This window comes from Camelus ferus, chromosome 32 (genome assembly GCF_009834535.1).
Source record: "Camelus ferus isolate YT-003-E chromosome 32, BCGSAC_Cfer_1.0, whole genome shotgun sequence".
NCBI lineage: Eukaryota > Metazoa > Chordata > Mammalia > Artiodactyla > Camelidae > Camelus > Camelus ferus.
The window spans coordinates 7757266-7776946 of NC_045727.1; the positions used below are offsets into that span (position 1 = coordinate 7757266).

At 48.8% G+C, this 19681-nt stretch overlaps 1 protein-coding gene across 2 annotated transcripts in view; it reads left to right on the forward strand.

Moving 5' to 3' along the window:
* The window catches only part of FBXO21 (F-box protein 21), a 38786-nt gene extending 19561 nt beyond the window's left edge, over positions 1-19225 (forward strand). Inside the window, exons 10-12 of one of the 2 annotated variants that reach the window (XM_032471443.1) lie at positions 5240-5451; positions 7051-7208; positions 15022-19225. In XM_032471443.1, coding sequence (XP_032327334.1) covers positions 5240-5451; positions 7051-7208; positions 15022-15209 — 558 coding nt within the window. In that variant the 3' untranslated portion in view covers positions 15210-19225. The remainder of the gene's footprint in view (positions 1-5239; positions 5452-7050; positions 7209-15021) is intronic. The other variant, XM_032471444.1, reaches the window with a different exon arrangement.
* The last annotated feature ends 456 nt before the right edge of the window (positions 19226-19681 follow it).

Sequence of the window (19681 nt, forward strand, 5' to 3'; positions counted from 1 at the left end):
GCCAGCTCAGCACTGCTGTGGGTGCAGCGGATGTCCACGTCCAGCTGTGCCGTACACGTGGGCGCAGCTGCACGCTTCCATCACGCCCTGGCCACTCCAGGGGAATGTGTTAATAATCCATTTTGTTTGTTTAGAACAGCCTGGTGAGAGAATTGAATTCTGAGCTCTCACAGGAACCTCACGGTAAAATCAGCCCACGTCACTAGAGGGTAGTAAAATCTGCCTTGAGAAAGTGCATGGTCTCAACCACCCGACATTGCTAAGATTTACATCGTCTCATTTATTCACAACTTCAGAGGTCTAGGGAAAGACACGTCAGTAGGAAAACTCCTAGGCTCCTATCTTAAGATGCCGTCCGTAGCCCGGGCAGCCGGTATCCTCCCAGGACGTCCACGTGACCCCATAGAAGAGCTCCTGGAAAATTAGACTCGCTACCGAAGTCACCACCCACCCCCAGACCCTGTTGTCCAGAGCTGAACAGTTTATTTTCATTATTTTACTTTATTTATTTTTGATACCAGGATATACATAACTAGTTCCTGTCACTTTTTACTTTACATTAGTTGAGGGATTTCAAGATAGTTTGTAAAACACAGAGATCCTTTCAAATCATGATTCCTTATAAGTAAATTCTGTACTTAAATCACACATCAGCCTTAGGAGCAGTTAGGTTGACATCCTCTTTCCAGAGGACCATCTGCAGAGGCTCTGGCATCCCTACCTTTGATGGCTGACTCAGTTCAGTGCCCCTGTGCTGCCTCCCAGGGAATGACCCTGGTATCCTCCTTAAATGGTCAGGAGAAAAAAATGGCCCCTTTCCAGTGCGAGGCCACCCCCTCCTTCAATGAGCTGTGCTCTAACTGTGGAAATGACACTTGGGACAGCAGAGGAACGCTGGGATCCCCAGTGAGGGAGACTCCAGGGGATGCGGAAGCAGTTAGGAAAGATTCCTCCTAAGGAAGGGTTTGTGGTGGGCCTGGAAGTCTGGGCAACAGTCTCAGAGGACAGGGACGTAGGCTCCTCCGGCAGCGGGAGCAGCCCGAGCTGGCACGGAGGTGAGAGAGCTCGGTGCTGCAGACGCTTCTCCAGCACCGTCTTCCAGCCCTTTGGGGTGGACACTGTTTTTTTGCCCTTTTACAAGTAATGAAACTGAGGCAGTGAGAGAAGTGAAGTCATTCGCAAGGTCTCCTACACAGGTGTGATGGCACCAGGCGTCCAGCAGTTTGGATCCTGAGCTGCCCACATGCTTCACGCCTGTGGACTAGGGGCTCAGCCGGCTTGTTTCCAAAGCCAGCAGACAGGCACTTGCTACTTCCTGCTGCCAAACCTGCATCCACATCCTCATTCTGATCCAGTTACCCCTTCCCTCCGTTCTCCACATTTCAGTAGAACAGATGTCCCCCTGACATCCTTGTGTTCTGGATCCAACCAGCCTGCCTTTCCTTTATTTTCCTTCATTTCTTCTTCCGTATCTGCAGCTCCCTGTTTCTCCTGTCTGTTGTCAGCATTAAACATACTCAGGTCTCTCTCATCTTTGAAAAAAAAGAAAAGAAAAAGCACTGTCATGACTGCCCTTGGGCATTGCCTGCAACGACACCTTATCTCTCTGCCCCCTGCGGCCACACCTCCCCACCTCGCCTCCCGCGGACTGCTCGACTGCTCGCTGCTCATGTTCCCACCCCTCGTCCATGTGAACGTGAACGGCCTTTGCCGAACCATTCTTGCTGCCAAATCTGGTGGATGCTTGTCTTTCCTTATCTTTCTTGATCACTTGGGTCATCCCCGCTCAGAACACTCTGTTCCTTTGACTCTGATCCCTGGTTCCCAGGCTCTTGCTGGCTCCTCTCTCTCTCCCTTACAGGCTCCACTCTGTGGGGTAGTTTCTAGATTTCTTTCTGCTCTGCACGTTCCCCTTGGTGATCTCACCTGGTCTCCTCACCTCAGTTACCGTCCGTAGGCGGACGGCTCGTGAATCCTTGTTCTCCTACAGGGACCCTAGGCTCCAGACCAGCATGTCTGGATGTCCACTGCACGTCTGCCCGTGGCTGTGTCTCCTAGGTTATCGCACAGCCTCCTATGCGGTCTCCTTCCTTCTCCTTAGATCCTTCGAGCCTGTTCTATCACTGTAGCCAGAGTAATCATGATAAAATGTCACTTGTGTCCCTTCACTGCTCTGAATGTTTCCCTCGGTGCCTTGAAGATCAGGCCCATACTCTTCACCGTGGCCTGCTAGCTTCTTGGTGGCCTGGCCCTGCCTGCCTGAGCTTCCCTGTCCACACTGTCCTGCCGCGGCCTCTGTTCATCTTTGTTCTCTGACTTCAAGCCGTCAGCCTAAGCTTTTGCCTCTGAGACCCTTTCCCTGCCCCCAGGTTCTCTGCTGCGCCAGCCCTCTGCTTGCCCTTCCACAAAACTTGTCCAGGGATATTACAGCTGCTTGCTTAATGAGCATTCTCCATGAGGCCGTGCTCTTTAAGGACAAGGACCACATCTGTTCTGTCCTTTACTGGGGCTGTTCCCCTTGCTCTCAGCACAATTCCTGCCATCCAGTAGGTGCTCACAAAATTTTTATTTAAAATGAGTGATTAAGGAATGACAGAACTTTGTTAGATACGTACGACGGAGGAGGCTCAAAGAGGGACACCCTGATTTCCGGGGTCAGAGACACCGCGCTCAGTTTGGGGTGTGTTGAGTGTGATTTGTATGCCTGGGGCCGCCATCCTGCAGCATCTGGAGGGGCTCCCAGCATCAGCATCTGGTAGCTGAAGCCCCGAGAGTAGAAGAGCCCACAGACAAGTGGACATCCCAAGGCTGGAGCCGAGAGCTACAGAGAGAACTCTGCGGGGGAACCTGCGGTTAGGAGGAGAGAGCAGGGCCTGCAAACTCCGGCCAGTGGGCCCAGAGCCGCCTGGCTTTGTAAGCACATTTTGTCAGCACACAGCCAAGTCCATTTGTCTGCCGACTGCCTGGCTGCTTTCCAGCGACAGTGGCAGAGGGGAGTAGTTGAGTCAGAGACCGAACGGCCTGGAAAGCCTGAAATATTTTCTCTCAGGCCCTTTGCAGAGCAGGTCGCCAGTCGTGGATGATAGACCCCCTGTTCCAAGATCTCTACTCTAAAAGTTGTGGGTTCTTGGGATTCTAGGCCCAGGCACAGGGCTGGAGCCGTCCTGGTGCCAGCTGTCAGCATGCCCTTCAGCAGCACACCCGGCCCAACCGTGTTTCTGCCCTCTCCCTCCTCCAAGTCCAGGGGCAGGACGGGGTAAATATCCCCGAACCTTCTCTGCTTCTCTGATACTCTTGAGTTCAAGACTTCCTTTGTGCTTTGAAGATTCCCAGTTACGTTTCTTTAACTTATCTGGTGGGGAGGGGCTGCCAGAAACAGAGGGGAGGCTGTGTCTGTAGAAACGAGCGCAGGAGTTGTCGGAAGTGACTCGTTGGAACTTCAGAGGGGGAACACAAGAAGCTGACTGTGAAATCTGATGCTTTTAGCTCCAAAGAACAGTGTTGTTAGTGTCCCCCGGATTTTAAGGCCGCTGCTAGAGGTGGGAAGTGGATGGAATTGGCTCCTAGCTGGTACCATGTGAAGCTGGGTTTGCTGCTTGGGGTAATAGCAGTCTGTCTTTTTTTTTTTGAAAAAAGGAGAAAATAGGAAAGGAGTTTATTACATTACGTTGCCATAGACAACAGTGGGCCACACAGATGAGAGGTGCCTGTGTGAGCCTGTCCATTTTTTTACATTTGAAAATTTTCAGAGCGGTTAATTAAGATACTCCTAGTCCTGCTTTGATGTGATGGCAACTGAGACCTGGGGCTGTGAGTCAGCCCTGGGTCCACGTCCTCACTCCAGTGTCTCCATAACCCTGTGAGCTCAGGCCAGTTACTTCACTAAGCCTGATTCCTCATCTGGAAATTGGCAGTGACTGGACTGCTGACCTTCAAGTTGGGAGGATTAAATGAAATTAAAAAAATGTGACAGGCTTGGCACAGTGACCAGTGGGGAGTAAGTATTCAGTAAATATTCAGATCCTGCAGGTCTCATTCTGGAAGACAAGGTGGGGTTTTAAAATAACGTCTTACACTGCATAAAATTAGTTTTCACCACCCTTCTACAGGTTCACAGTGTATCAGGAAATAGGGCAGTGTTCATCATTTGATGAGTAAATAAACTAATTCAGAGGTAGACAGCGAGTTTGACGGACCTGGGGCTGGAGTCCAGGCTGCTCTGTCTACTAAGCGTCAGTAAGTAGGAGGCGGTCCCATGTCCAGAGGAGAACCGCTGGGCGACAGCAGGTGCTTAGCAGCTAGCTGTCCCTGTGTGTTAGCTGTCTTTGAACTTGTATTTCTCTGTAGACAGCACTGGGTACAGTAGAGAGAACAGGACTTTGGGGTCAGACAGTTCTGCTTCTGCCAGCTAGTCATACAGATTCCACAAGGATGGGGTCTCCATGTGCACCTGAACCCTGAATTCCAGTGGGAGTTGGCGTAATTGAAATGACCAGTACGATTTCAGAGCCCTGATGCACAGGTCTTCCTTCTTCAAATACATCATCATAAATAAGCTGCCTGATCTGCGAGGTTCCAGTGGTTCCAGTGCCCTCTCTGTGACCCCTCCACTCTTGCAGCCCCGGGGCAGCTCTGCTGCCTGTCCTCTTGGTCTTTTTTTCCCTTTTGGTAGTGGGGAGGTAATTAGGTTTATTTATTTCCTTTCAGAGGAGGTAGTGGGGATTGAACCCAGGACCTCAGGCATGCTACGCATGCGCTCTGCCACTTGAGCTACACCCTCCCCTTCATCTTGGTCTTGATTGCAGCAGCTTAGGTTTCTTTTTCCTCTCAATTCATGAGTGGCAGGTTAAAGTTGTTTCCTTTTTGTGTATAAAAAAATTGAGTCCCTACACTCACTAAGAGTGTTAGAACCTTCTAGAAGGCACCTGGTCCAAAGGTACTCGTAGATGGCAGCCCCCTGCCCCCCACACTGACTCGAGTGACCCGTGCTTCTAAATAGCTCCTCCCGCCGCGCTGGTTGAAGTTGGACGCCGGGGCCAGTCCCTAGCCTGCGAAGCGAGTCTGTGGACTCTGGGTGCGCAGAGCGCTGACGGGGTGGGAGCTGGGGGAGAGGGTGGCACAGAGGTCATGGAGACTCGGACCGTCAGCCCAGCCCGCCTTGCCGTCCTTGTCAGGTTATGTAGGGCTAAATCCCGTGCCAGGAAAAAGAAAAGGCCTAAATGAAAATATTATCTCCTAGTCTTTCTGTCTTGTCTTGAAGGTGCTTGACATCCTCCAGCACATCCAAACCCTAGACCCCGGGCAGCACGGGGCGGTGGGCTATCTGGTGCAGCACACGCTCGAGCACATTGAGCGTAAGAAGGAGGAGGTGGGCGTGGAGGTGAAGCTCCGCTCCCACGAGAAGCACAGAGATGTCTGCTACTCCATTGGGCTCATTATGAAACACAAGAGGTGAGTGTCCCCACGTCCACCCCGCCTCTGGCTGCAGAGGACACAGTGCCGTGAGCCCCGCTTCTCAGGAGCAGCCAGGACATGCCTGAAGGGGACCCGACCCAATGCAGCAAGGACCCAGGGCCGAACCTCATCCTGACCCTCTTTGTTTTTTAAGAAGCAACTCACTCTCCTCTCAGGGAGGTCCTCTCGTGTTTTCAGTGACCTTTTCTGTGGGAGGATGGAAGCGCTCCTTTCTCCTCTCCTCTGTTCATCTTCCCTCATCTCTTCCTCTAGTTCCGCTCCCCCTGGATCTGAGTGTGGGTAGGGACTCGCTGGGCCATGAGGTATGGGCCTGGCCAACTGATGAGGGAGAATTTAACCGCCTCCAAAGCAGCTGTTCTGATTTACACCCCACCAGCAGGCCGGGAGCTGAGAGATTTGATTCTGGCCAACATGTGTTAGTGCCAGACCTTTAAAAGTGCACTTATGTAGTAAATGGCAAATGGCATTTCATTGTGGTTTTAATTTGCATTTCCCTGGTTACTACCCAGATTGAGGTTCTTTTCTTGTATTTACTGGCCATTCAAGTTTCCCTTGATTGAGCGCCGCTTCAATTATTTTGCTTATTTTTCAGTTGAGCTGTTAGTCTTTCTTACTGATTTGCAGTATCTTTATTATGTGTATTAGTCTCTATGAGCAGATAAGTTTTAGATATCTTATCTCAGTTTTTGGCTAGGGTTTTCCATTCTTTTATTGCATTCTTTTTTTTTTTAACTTTGTTGTGGAAATTTCAAGCATATGGGAATCGAGAGGAGGGCGGTGAACCAGACCACGTTCCCACATGCAGCTTCAACAGTTAGCATCGTGGGTCAGTCTTGGTTTCATCTCCACCCACACCCGCCCCCGGCCCCTCCCCCTCCTCCCTGGAGCAAATACCAGATGTCATTTCATGTGTAGCTATTTCAGTGTGTAACTCTAAAAGGTAAGGCTCGCTCCTTCTTAAAAATCGCGCTTACCGTTCTGTTGTCATACCTAAGAAAAATACACAGTTCCTTAACCTCGTCAAATATCTAGTCAGAGTCTGTGTTTCCCCAGTTTTTCTACTTTATTTATATATGCACGCCCGCACACGCACACCACACACACACACAGTGTATTCGAATCAGGATCCTTTAGTTTAATTTTAATGATGTCAAATTATTCGATCTTTTCCTTTATGGATTGTATTTTTATCCCTTGTTCAAGAAATCTTTCCCTTTCCTGAGTCATGAAGATGTTTTTAAAGTTCTGCATTTTACGCCAAAGTCTTTGTTCTACTAACTGATTTTGTGTATTACTGTCAGGCCCAAGTCCTGATATCATTTTCCATTTGGATAACCAGTTGTCCCATCTTTCTTGTTAAAAGTGTATTCTTTTCCAAATGAAGTGTTGTATTGATAAGAAGAGGGGTTTATTAAAAGGGCCCAGGGCGTCCTGAAGATTGATCCAGTGAGGAGTAAAAGCAGGTAAATCTGTAAGAAGGCGGGCTTAAGAGAAGCCAGGCCGCCGTCTGTACGTTTCACAGCTGCCGTGACCGGGTCCCAGGGGCTGACTTGCTGCTGCTCTCGTGTTGCTCAGGTACGGCTATAACTGTGTCATCTACGGCTGGGACCCCACCTGCATGATGGGACACGAGTGGATCCGAAACATGAATGTCCACAGCCTGCCCCACGGCCACCACCAGCCCTTCTACAACGTTCTGGTGGAGGACGGTTCTTGTAGATACGCAGCCCAAGGTAAGTAGTCAGTCCTGCGTGCACTTGTAAGCACACGTGTGAGCGCTCGGATGCTGCGGACGCAGGTCACCGGTTTATTCAGAGATGGCTGTCGTCCCACGGCTAACCTCATCAGGGCTGATGCTCAGTGCGGCTGTCCCACGGGTTAACCAGTTGCCACCTCAGGGCCTCTCCCTCAGCCACCACCACAGCAGGGACCTTCTGAGCTGCTGCCGACCTCTGTTCTGATTGGTCATTGCCCCTGCCAGTCAGATTCCCAGAAGTGCAGGCACTGCCGCTGGCTCCCTCCAGACAAGGAGGGCCGGCTTGTGCCCTGCTCACACCGCCTGCCTGAACCCGGGGCACTGATGAGGCACTTGGGGGAGCCACCCTAGCACCTAGCACCCTGGGACTGGCAGCTGGCTGTGCTCCCCTAGAGACGCCCTCGAGTGGCCACTGTGGGAACTGCAGTCCACAGCACTGGCTCTAAGAGCACCTGGGAGAGTCAGCAGGTGCTTGGTAAGTGTTTGGGGTCACTGCCAGCCCTGACAGGTCTCCTGAGGCAGAGAGGGATGGAGCCTGCGAAGGCAGGTTAGAGACAAATGCCTTCAGTGTCTGCCTCTTTGTCCCTCCATTTAATGGGATGAGTTTATTGCATGCCTGCCTGTCAGGGCATTCACTATGTTCATTGTGTTAATAAAAATGAACACAAATGTTAACATATGCTGCTCTGTGACAGGCAGCATTCTAGTGTCTATGAACTGTACTTGAGAACTATAATTACTGTCATCATCATACTCACTTGATACATGAGGAAACTGAGGCACACAGAGACGTTTAAATTCTAACTTACAGAGTGTCATCCAGGCAGCTTGGCAAAGAACCTTCCCCGTAACCGTCATCTGCATCTTTTTGTGTCTGACCCAAAACATCACATTTGACCTAACTCAGTATTATGTTCTGGTAAATCCAATAATAGAAATGGTAGTTTTATAAAAATCTCAGAAGTATCAAAAAGAATAGAAAAAGTTTTGTATTAATTATTGTTAATTCATCAGAAGCTGAGAGAGGATGATACACCAGAGAAATTCTCTGAATTGAGACTACAGATCACTTAACCTCCATCAGTACAGGGGAAGGTTACAGGAGGGGGTCGGTGTGCACCCCGAGTCAGACGAAGGCACGTCCAGTGATTTTATTTAACTCTTGAAGCTGTGTCAAGTTAAAAAAATATACTAACAAATTTTAAAAATCAACAGGTTATTTGGAAATTACTGAATGATCCGTGGACTGTTTGCACCCCCACTAACCGCTTGATAAGCATTTCATACTGCACGTTCTGGGCAAGTGTATCACAGGAACAGAGGGAACTGTCTTGTCATCACGGCAGGCCAGTGTCTGTCGCTTCCTCTTGTACCTTTGTTGCCCACGACATAGGGTTGATATCAAGACTTTCAGTATTTGATATTTGAGTTTCCAGAAATTATATTTAAAATGGGCTTTTGAGAGTAGGTAAAACTGGGTATTTGGTTTCACATGTTCTGAATTTGTCCGATGTCCACGCTGAAGGTTCCGGAATACCCCCTAATTGTGTCTTAAGTCACTGTGCGATGTAAGTTGTAGTCAGAATACTGTAATGACTTCATTAAAAACACTTTAATATGTGGTTGTCGGTTTCACACCCTCTGAAGTGGAGGTTGAACCAAGTGATCATGAGTAATGTCAGCAAATTGCCTTTTCTTAAGTTTAAATTCTGAAACTTGTAGAAAATTCTTAGAGCTGGACAGCGGGTGAGACGCTGTGATGACTCACTCTTTCTGCTGGCAGTTTCTGCACAGGGTCAGTGTCTTGTGGGCCTCTGTGTGCCCAGCAGGTGCTGGGCTCTGTCCTCGACACCCTGGGGCTCACACACCTGGGGCTCACCTTCGCTTCTCTGGCCTTGTTAACTGTTTACCTGCTGGTGACTCTCAAAGCCTTATTTCCATCCCCAGCTCTTCTGGGCCCAAGCCCGCCTCTCCAGCAGCCCCTGGGCATCAGCCCATGGAGGCACTTGGCCGTTCTTCCTGTATCTGAAGTGTTCTTAGCTGAACCCATGGTTCCCCTCCCGCGTCTGCACCCCAGCCTGCTCCTGCCAGTCTCCTCTCATGGCACCCTGCCTGGCCCCGGCTCCTTCTGTGCCTCCCCTCCCCTCCTCCAGCTAGTCAGCAAGCCACACTGATTCTGTGTCTGAATGTCTGTCTCACACGTTTCCATCCATGTCGCCCTGCCCCTCTGTGGGCCACAGATATCTCTTGCCTGTATTGTTTTAGGCTATCTAAATTATATAGAGATTTTAGTTTTTTGCTGAATGACTTGAAAGAATGTTGCAGACAACATGACCTACTTAATCTTGCATCTTCTGAGAGTAAGGCCATTTCTCTGCCTTACCACAGTTACATCATTACACCTAACAAATAAAAATTATGTCATAATATCTAATATTTAGTTGGTATTCAGATTTCCCAGTTGTCACGAGAATAACTTTGTAAGTGTGTGTTTATTCATTTTTAAGTCACGATGCAGCCAGCATTCGTGCACTGCCTTTGGTGATTATATCTCTTCAGTCTCTCTTGGTAAAGGACAGTTCCTCATTTCTCATCTTTTTTTCTTTCTCACAAGAGTTTGACTTTTTGAAGAGTCCAGGCTGATATCTTGTACATTGTCTGACATTCTGGATTTGTCTTACGGTTTCTTTATCTGTGTGTCGTTTGTAAACCAGAAGTTACGCCGGAGTCAGGTTAGTGTTTGGGGCCGAGTGCTTGCTCTCAAGGGCTGTGTGCCTCACTTGCAACAGCCAGAGGCTGTACGGGTCAACGTCCCACTACTAGTGAGGTGGCATGTGGTCACTTGGCTAAGATAGTGATCTTAGGGGACAGTGTCCCTCTGCAGTTAACAAGAAATCCATGGGATCAAACTGTGACATCCTGGGTATACCATGTTCCCCATTAACCTTTATCCTCATGTTTGTTTTAGCACCTATTGGCTCTTCTTGCCCAAATCATGACATGAGAATTTTAACTGGTGATTTTCTGCTCCTAGTTGACCCTCCCGCTCAAAACACGAGCTTTGTTCCCCTTCTTCCCTCCCCCTCTTCCTCCTCCTCCCCTCCCACCCTCCTCTCCCTCCTCCTCTCCCTCCTCCCCTTCCTTATTCCTCCCCTCCCCTCCCTCCCTCCTCCCTTCCCTCCTTTGCTCTCTCTCTCTCCCTTTCTTCTCCACCTCCCCCTCCCAGAGAATCCCAGGTTTTTTGCTTAGTGTGTTATAATCATTGGGAACAATGTTATGCTCAAATTAGCCTACATTTAGCCAGTGGGAGACCTTGAGAGGCTAAATTTTAAAAGCACGAATTTAACTCTGTTTTTGAACACTTCTTGGTTAATACATTTGCATTAAGTTATTTGGTTTTTAAACTTTTTCTTGATTTAAATTTTCAACCTTTGGCTCCAGTGATCCTAGGAACCTGGGTCAGGCCCATTAGTGAATGCTTTCTGTTTATTTGTTCTGCACAGAGTTGCAGAGTGAATTATAAACCATGCCCATGTGTGCCATCTTCAGACAGTTTTAGTGTGCACAATTAAGAGGAATATTCCCTCAATATGTTAACAGGCTATACAGCATTTTGTGTGTTTATAATTTTTGTTCCCACTAGGGGGCAGGCTTTAGTGTTTTCTTGGTACCAGGTCAGAGAGCAGCAACTCCTGTCTCAACTTCCCTGCCTACTTCTTAGATCCTTAGATACAGGCAGAAAATGGGTATCACTGATGCTCTGAACCTAAGCCAGCTGCCCGGATTGGAAGGGCAGGAATCCAGTTGTGACGTGAGAACCCCGTTCTTACACGTGTCTCGTGTATGATGAGAAAGCATCTGGTTGCCTGCATGGGCCGTGGGGTGCCTTCACCCAGTGTTAGCTTCCTTTTCCATAGTTTGTCTCCCATTTCCAAACTGAAGTTCCTGCCACACACATCCCCACACGCACGGTCCGTGGCAGTCGCACGTGCTGGCGCGCGTGGGAGGATTCCCTGCACCAGTGCTGAGGTGTACAGTTTCAGGCATGTTCACAGGGCAGCTCTGTTCTGTCTTCTAAATTGTCAGAGTCTCAGGTGCTCATTCTCTCTGACCCAGCAGCTCCCCTCCTCGGCTTCTCCTCGGTCCCTCCACTGGAGACACACTCACGCAGGAGGCCTGTGGTCCTTTTGTTATGACAGCAAAATGGTGTCATTCATAGGACTGTCTGGTAAATAGGGGCATATCCAAAACGTGGACACAAAGCTGCAACTGAATAAACCAGTTGCCGGTAAATGCTCCCTGTGTGGTTAGTATGAATAAACAGATATAAAACAACACAGTATTTTTTCTATGAATAAACACATTATCAACAACGCAGAGCCTTGGGTGCATGTAGTTAGCAGCATACATGTGTGTTCACAGACAAAGGACTAGAGAGAGGGACTCACACTGACAGTGGCTTCCTCTTGGGGGTTGTCAGGTGACCCCACAGGACCCTTGGGTACCGTTCCCAGGGTCCCACAGGAATGTGTTCATATATTTTGGGTTGCTGAAAATTTTAAATAAGCAGACACATTTCTCAGAAAATTTCCGGGGAATCAGAAAATCTTCTCAGGATTTTTCCAGGACTTTTAAGTAGTCCCTGTTTAATATTTCGCCCAGTTAAGGTTTTTAGCACTTAGATTTCTCACTCCTCTCCAAGCAAAACATTTTTTAAACCTTATTTAGTGGATTTGGAATCATTGTCCCCTCGCAAGATGATGTTGCCAACTTTAGTGTCTTACTTCAACCTTTAAACTTTTTCTCTTATTAATACATTTTTCCCATTTTGCCGGGAGCGCAGGCAGATAAACACACTGAATTCAGGCTTTGTTCCTCGTTAGCAGCCGGGAGCGGGGCCCTGAGCACCCTGCTGGCCTGTCACTACCCGTTTCCTGGTTTCTCTGACATTCCGTCCGTACTTTTCATGCCTCTTGTTTTGGGCCCACCTTCAGAATTCTGTGCCGCAGCTGCCCCGTGATGGTGTCCTTACAGGCGCGTGATCGCAGCCTGACTGCGACCTTTCTGCCCTCCTGGCAACACTCAGACGCCAAGGATTAGCCAACACAAAGCTGCTGCTTAACAATACAGAGAAGGGGAGAGAGATGGGGAGAGAGGCGGGACTGGAGCATGTCTGACTCTCTTCAGAGCAGGCGCTGGCCACATGTTGGTCTATGGTCTAGACAGCTCTTTGTTGAGGGTGTCCTGGGCACTGGTTTAGGGGCCGCCAGGTCTCTGCCCACGTGATACCAGTCCCCTGATTGTGACAACCAAAAATGTCTTCAGACATTGCAGGGCAGAACTGCTCCCAGTTGAGAGCCACAGGGACTTTTATCTCTTGGTGGTAATCCCAGATTCTCTGCCCTCCCTCCAATATCTTTATGAATATGTTTGTGAATATCTTGCGTGCCTCAGCAAGGCAAGAAAAGCTGCTGGTTAAGGCCCCAGGCCGCGGTTGTGGAACCCCTGAGCGTCCCCCAGGAAGGTATGTCTGTGACAGGTTGCTCACTGCGGGGGGTGGGGGCAGTGAGTGTGGGATTTTGTCAGCCAGTGGCATTTTGAAATACCCGAGGGTTTTTTGTTTTGTTTTTACACTTACTGATTTTTCCAATTAAAACATCAGAAAAATATAAAACATGAAGAAATGAAATCATCTCTGGAGCCCTAGTGAAACAGTAGAGAAAGAAATCAGAGTCAGCAGACCCTCAGTTTCCTTTTGAAAACCCCTGGATCATGTTTGCAGAGTGTGTGCCCTCCAGGCTGTCCCAGCCCCTCTTTCCTGCCCCTGCCCCTCCTGGCCGCGCCCGGTCAGGGTCTCTTCATCTGGACCTGGACTATCTGGGTTTGAGCGCTGGCTGGATCCTTGGGCAGGGTCCTCACTCTGTGCTGCCGTCTGCTCCGCTGCAGAAGGGCATCCTGACGGGAGCTTCTGATGGAGTGATGTGCGTGTACCGTGAGCTGAGCCCGTGTGGGGACCGCAGGGTCTGGCGCACCGGGCATGCCCAGTTTAAAAGAATCCGTTTAATGTGTGTAGGTGCGCTGTGCCATGTAGCACCGCAGATATGTGGCCTTCCGGGCTTTTTGTAAGTAGTGTATGTTTTTATCCCCACCTCCCTTGTGGCATCGTGAACACAGGTTGCTCATTATCCTGGCTGCCAAGTATTTTGCTGAATTAACATGCCATCATTTATTTACACAGTGACCTGTAGTTGGACATTTAGACTGTTAGGATTTTTTGCTGTCCTAAGCAATGTTCCTAAGCGATGCTAAGGTAATCTTTGAGCATTTGTCTTTGCACATGATTTGTGTGTGATTCCCTTAGCAGTATTTCTCAGACTGATAGATCCTCACCATACATAGTCTGAAGAAACAACTTAAAACCACTGTCAGCACAAAATTAGTTTCAGTCCTCCCATCTTGTGGTAGAGAAAGTTACAGATTGAATTACAGACTCCGTCTCCCGAAAGCCAAGCCTGTCAGTGCCTGAAAGGTGCTTGTGTTTATCCAGTGGGAGTTATACTCTGGGATGCAGGGCCTCCGGGTGGAGGGCACTGAATGTCTTGAATTTGCATTTCGAGATGTTTAATGAGCTAAGAGGTAACCTGCTGCCCGCTGGTGTTCTTTAGCCCGTTGGCTAGGCTTTTTTTTTTTCCTCACTTTTTTTTCCTTTTTTTTTTAACATATTTTTATTGAGTTATAGTCATTTTACAATGTTGTGTCAAATTTCCGTCGGCTAGGCTTGTGCAGAGACTCACTGAGTTGATTTTGGCAATCGGCTGTGCTCAGTGTGGCTTCACATTGCTCGAATCTAAGCATGCCCTGGGACGCAGTCAGAGCAGGGAGGGGCTGCCTGGCCAGCTCCTTTCTGGTCCAGGTCGTGGAGGATGAGGTTGGCTTATCCTGGGTGGAGGCCCACACCCGGTCTAGGACCAGGCCTCTGTGCCAGTTGAGGAAGGGCCCCCAAGACTCCGTCCTTCCATTGGACCCATGGAGGAGCTGTTTTTCAAATAGTTTTGCAGGGAAAATTCATCTTAAAGGATTTGGGCCTTTAAAATACATCGCATGTATTATCACCACTTTTTTTTTTTATCATTCCATTTTAAAGGAGTCTGATTTTCTCTTGCTTTCTCTAGTGGCAGAACAGAGAGCAGGGAGAAGGAGGTAGCGTGGTTTTCCTAAGAGGTGATCAAATGCCATAGCCTGTATCCGTGTGGGGTGTGGAGGTGCGAGCCACTTCTCCATTCTCCCGTGGGATCCCATGCAGCCCTGGGGAAGCAGCAGCCAGTACTGGGGGGCGTTTGAGGTGGGGTGGGGGGGCGGTGCACGTAGGTACGAGACTTGTGGCCGGGTGGTGTGGAGGTTTCGGAAGCTTACCCACTGGTGAGAACTGAGCAGGCTAGGACACTTGTCCCAAACACTTGGCTGTGTGTTAGATCGAGTCAGAGCAACACGCTGAGTCCCAAGTGTGCAGACCCCCTGAGGGGCAGTGGGTTTTGCTGGAGCCAAATGTCTTAGTCAGAGAGAAGGAAAACACTCGTGTTCCATGTGGAGCGCTTCCTCCCTCCGTCCCCCAGTGGTCACTCACTCGCCACCTTTTCCCGTTCCCTCCTCCGTCTTCCATCAACATCTGTCCTTCTTTTCCCCCACCTCAAAAATACACTCAAAAGGGGGTGACAGGAAATTCTCTGGGTGAAAGGTGCTGCAGAAACACCAGTTTTAATGAGAATGCCTGTGTGCCTCTCTGCCAACAGAGAACTTGGAGTATAACGTGGAGCCTCAGGAAATCTCGCACCCCGATGTCGGACGCTATTTCTCAGAGTTTACCGGCACGCACTACATCCCAAACGCAGAGCTGGAAATCCGGTACCCAGAGGATCTGGAGTCTGTCTATGAGACGGTGCAGAATATTTACAGTGCAAAGAAGGAGAACGTGGAGTAGAGGCTAGTGGGGACGCTGCACCTTTGCTGCTGCTGCTATTGTCCAGGAGAACAGGACCCCGGACGGAGACGTCCCCACGGGCCCCTCTGGATTCACACCACCGGGAAAGCCCCTTAACCAGTAGTGCTGGTTGCCTCCTACTACGTTCAACTCACGTGTGCTCTCCTCCAGCTGCAAAGACAATGTTGCTCTCCGCCTACACTAGTGATTCATTGAAAGGCACTGTGTGCAGTGGCATGGCTTGTATGCTCGTCCTGTGGTGACAGTTTGTGACATTCTGTCTTCATGACATCTCACAGTCGACACCCTTCTGATCACTCTTTTCCTCCCCTCTCCATTATGTCTGTCTGCATCGTCTCGGACGTTTTGTTTGCCAGACAGGTGGGCTTGTACGTCTGCATCATTTCTTTCTGATTTCTCTGTGGATCGTTTTCGCTCCCGAGTCAGGGTTGTCTGTCTTCTCGCCCTGAATTGAGTGCTTATTCAGAGGGGAGGCTGGAAGTGATCTCGGCAGCATCCTGGATCTGGAGTCATTAACAAATTAATGGTAATCAGAATCGTTTGAATTTCTTTCTTTCTAACTTTTGACACAGATTTCAGGCATTTTGTCTCTTTATTTGGATGGAGAGAATGACACCGTTTCCCTGTCTGGAGTCATCTCTTGGATTTGTGCTCAGATCTCCACGAATCATTAGTTTTCTATTTTATTACATAAAATTCTTGGAGAAAGTGCATAATAATAGCCTTTGTGAATGGGCTTTTCCACATTCATCTATTCCTCCCTTTAAAATAAGTGTATGTGTTTTTTTTTTAATTTTAAAAATCTACTCCAGTATCATAAATAGATCTTAAGTCAGCGGTGGGTTCTCTATAGTAGGAAGTACAATCTGATGTTAAAATATCTGCTTTTAGAAACCATACTCTGTGATCTCCAAAGACCTAAAAAAGAGGTTTCACATTTATAGTCAGAAAAAAAGAAGTAATGAACCTTAAAAATCTTTAAAAAGGGCAAGTTTCATGCCCCCTGTCCTTCCTTAGAATCACTTCAAGACCTTCTTGAACATGGCAGGGTAGAAATAAGTGAAATCTCTCCAATTTGAAGAATGTTTGAGCAGCGGGAAAGGAGACAAGCGTGTGCCTCGCTTTCTCCAGTCACCACGAAAGCATCAGGAGGAAGTCTGAGTCCCCCGGGGAGGTCCGGCTTCGTATCAGGTACCACTGGCGAGGGTGAAGGTACCGAGTCCTTGTGCGGCTCTGAGCTCCCACCGTTCTCAACCTGCCAGTTCTCCAGAGGGCTGGTCTCGTAGTTAACCAGTAGAAGCTAACTTGTGGAGTTAGGACCTAGTTATTTTACTCTCTAAGCTGAAAAGAGTCCAATGGCTCTAGTGAATGAGGCTTTTGGGGGCTGTGGTCCAGTCGTGCCTCGCTGCCTGTCTGTCCGTTTGCATGCAGTATTTTCACACCATGTTTGACGACTGCCTCTTGTTTACCCTTTGGAAACCCTGGGCTGACCGAGGTCTGGGGCGGCCACCTAAGACCACTTACTAGCTCGTGACAGCTGTTGAGCGGTTATTAGAAAGAGATGAGGATTTGGCTAGCCAGCTCCCTCCAGCCCGGATCAGCTGTGGTCCAGGGTCCGTGTTCCTGTCAGTCCAATCCAAAGTCAGATGATTTGGACTCAACATTTGAAATTGTGACCACTCATGACACCCAGCCTGCCTGTGGTTAGGGGGTTTTACACTACTCTCATTTAAAGGTGAAAATTAGATACTATGGCATTAATATTAATGAAATGCATTACTAGGAATCTGTGGAGCATGCTGAGAGTTATAATTGTTGGTTTTCTCGTTTGATTTCCTTTTTTCTTAGAGTAACATCAAAGCCAGGAAAGATGGTTTTACCTTTACTGACCCAATGTAAATATGTATCTAGACTGTTTTTAAATGTGTTTCTTCATGAAAGCTTCATTTGGCTCCAGGAAGCCTCTGTCACCTGTGTCAGTTGGTATTTGGGCACTTTATATTTTTCTAAAAACGTGTTTTGGATCCTGTACTCTAATAAATCATAAGTTTCTTTTTAAAAATTTTCCAAACATTTTCTCCATTTTAAAAAGCCCTGTTATAAAAGTAGAACTTTCACAATGTTGAAATATTAAATATTTGGATATAGTAACTTCTTTCCTCTTCAAATGAATGCCAAGATTTTTTTGTACAATGATTAATAAATGGAACTTATCCAGAGAAACCACACAAATGGCCTGCCGGATTTCGTTCCAGACAGAAAGCCCAGCCGTGACAAAGACAGAATCTCTGTCACTTCTCATTCTGATTGAAATACACAAAAATTTGCTCCCCTGAATTTTTCTTAACATTGATGAGTGAACAGGTTACCTTTCTTTATACTATGATTTCCCTGCCAAACAATTTTACGAGCTGGCTAGTGATCTTGAGAGTATCTGGTTTTAATAGTGTAAAGATTGCAGCTTTTTAATCGTGTGGAGGTACATGTTATAAAACATGCTGCAGATGCTCTGAGGGAACCTCAGGTTCCTGGTGTGTGTCAGTGCTGATGACCCCGCGGCCGCCTGACACACGGCTCGCCCAGAGCGTCCCGCAGAGCACTGTTTGTCCCCGCTGCCACACTTCCGATGCAGGAATAAAGGGTCGTGGCAAGTCACCTGTTTCCTGCACTGCAGTGCTTCTCAAAGCCTTTCATACAGTGTTGTACCTTGTGACCTCCCAAGAGGCGCGTGCAGGGTGGCGTCTTCCTAATAACTTCTCAGACTCTGGAACTTTCCTCCCCCAGCACACCCACACACGCACAGCATCCTCGAGGCCCGGTGTTCGCAGACGCGCTTTGGGAAACGCTGTTGCAGTGAGACGTCAGTTACGTCCAGCGCTAGTCCACCTTACCAGCAAACCAGTTTTGCCAAGAATCTCGTTTGGAAACATTACCCATCTAATCGGCTTTTGAAAGGCTGGCTTCGTGATGTCGCTGCCTGAGCCTCGTAATAGTTCCCCATTCTAAGTGTGTTTACGCTGCAAAATCGTGTCCCTGCGAAAACCAGCATTAATACTGTTGCTCAGTCAGTTTTATGTTTTCTGATTTCCACTTAAAGCCTTGTTCTGATTTTAAAACATCTCAGTCTTTCTTAACGTATTAAGCTGAGTCATGCTTTTATGTCCAAGGCTGTCGTCTGCTACCACCAGGTCCCTTTGCTATAAAGGGAAAATGCTTCTTTCCCTTAGTCCGTTTTCCAAGTGAGTGAAATTGGACTACCAGCAGCCTTTTCCTGGGAAACAATTGTGGCCGTAATCATCAAGCTATAGTTCTTCAAGTTTTTGTTTGTTTTTTCGAGGGAAGGAGAGGCTGTTTACCTAGAAGAAATGCAGAATTTGGCTCTGTGACAGTTTGGTTTTGGAGACATTAACAGCATTGCATGTATTACTCTGTATTGCGTGCTTACTTCAAGCCAGGCACCAGCCTAAACTGTTTCTAATGCTCACAGCAAACCCTTTAAGATGCGGACCAGGGCAGTGAATATTTCCATGGGCCCCACAAGGCCCCTGTCACATATTCTTCTTTGTTTTGAAAAACGTGAAAAACATTTTTAGCTCGAGGACTGCAGACACAGGCCGCAGGCTGGGTCAGGCCATGGGCTGAGGTCTGCTGCCCCCTGCTGAGGTGTCAGCTCGCCTAGCATTCTGTTGAGCAGATGGCTCGTAGGTGGGGAACCTGGCCGTGACCCCGGGGACCTGACCTCTGAGCTCCAGCTCCCCACAACCACACTGCCGAAAACCCCAGCAACTACCTCGCACATGTTTTTACCCTTTGCCTTGCTGCAGCCCCCTTAACTCCCAGCGTTTCGGTTCTGAAAATTGAGAGTCTTGAGAGAAAAGAACATTCCTTCGGTGAATAAAATTATGTGCAATTATAGAAGAAATGTATTATGGCCATTTAGCACTGATTGTATTAGGGTAATGCTAAATCTGTAATAAATAGACAAAAAACTTGTATGATGGCTCATCCACAGAAGAACTTTCTTGCTCACGTAGCAGCGGGCAGGGCGGCGGGTTGGCGCGCGGCCCTCACGCAGTCGCCGGAGACGGCGGCTCACCAGGTGTGGCCTCCCGGACCATGTGCCGTCCGGCCGGAAGTCCAGCCGGAAGCGCGTGAGCGTGGAGGTCACGTCCAGGAGGGCGGGGCGTAGGCTGGGAGCGGCGCTTACCACTTCCACTCTCCTTCCTGGAGGGAGGCTGGGATGGAGGAGCGGGAACGAAGGTGGCTCTGGGTGTCCTCTTCTCCTGCAGGGCATGCCCTGCCTCTGAAGCCAGGCCGGCCGAGCCACCAGACACCACAGCATCCGCGGCTCCTGCCACAGCAGGACCACCCGGCAGCGGGGTTCCTGCCGGCCGCGCTGCCATCTTAAGTCCACAGTCCCCGCACCAGACGGCCTGGGAGGAGGGAGCGGA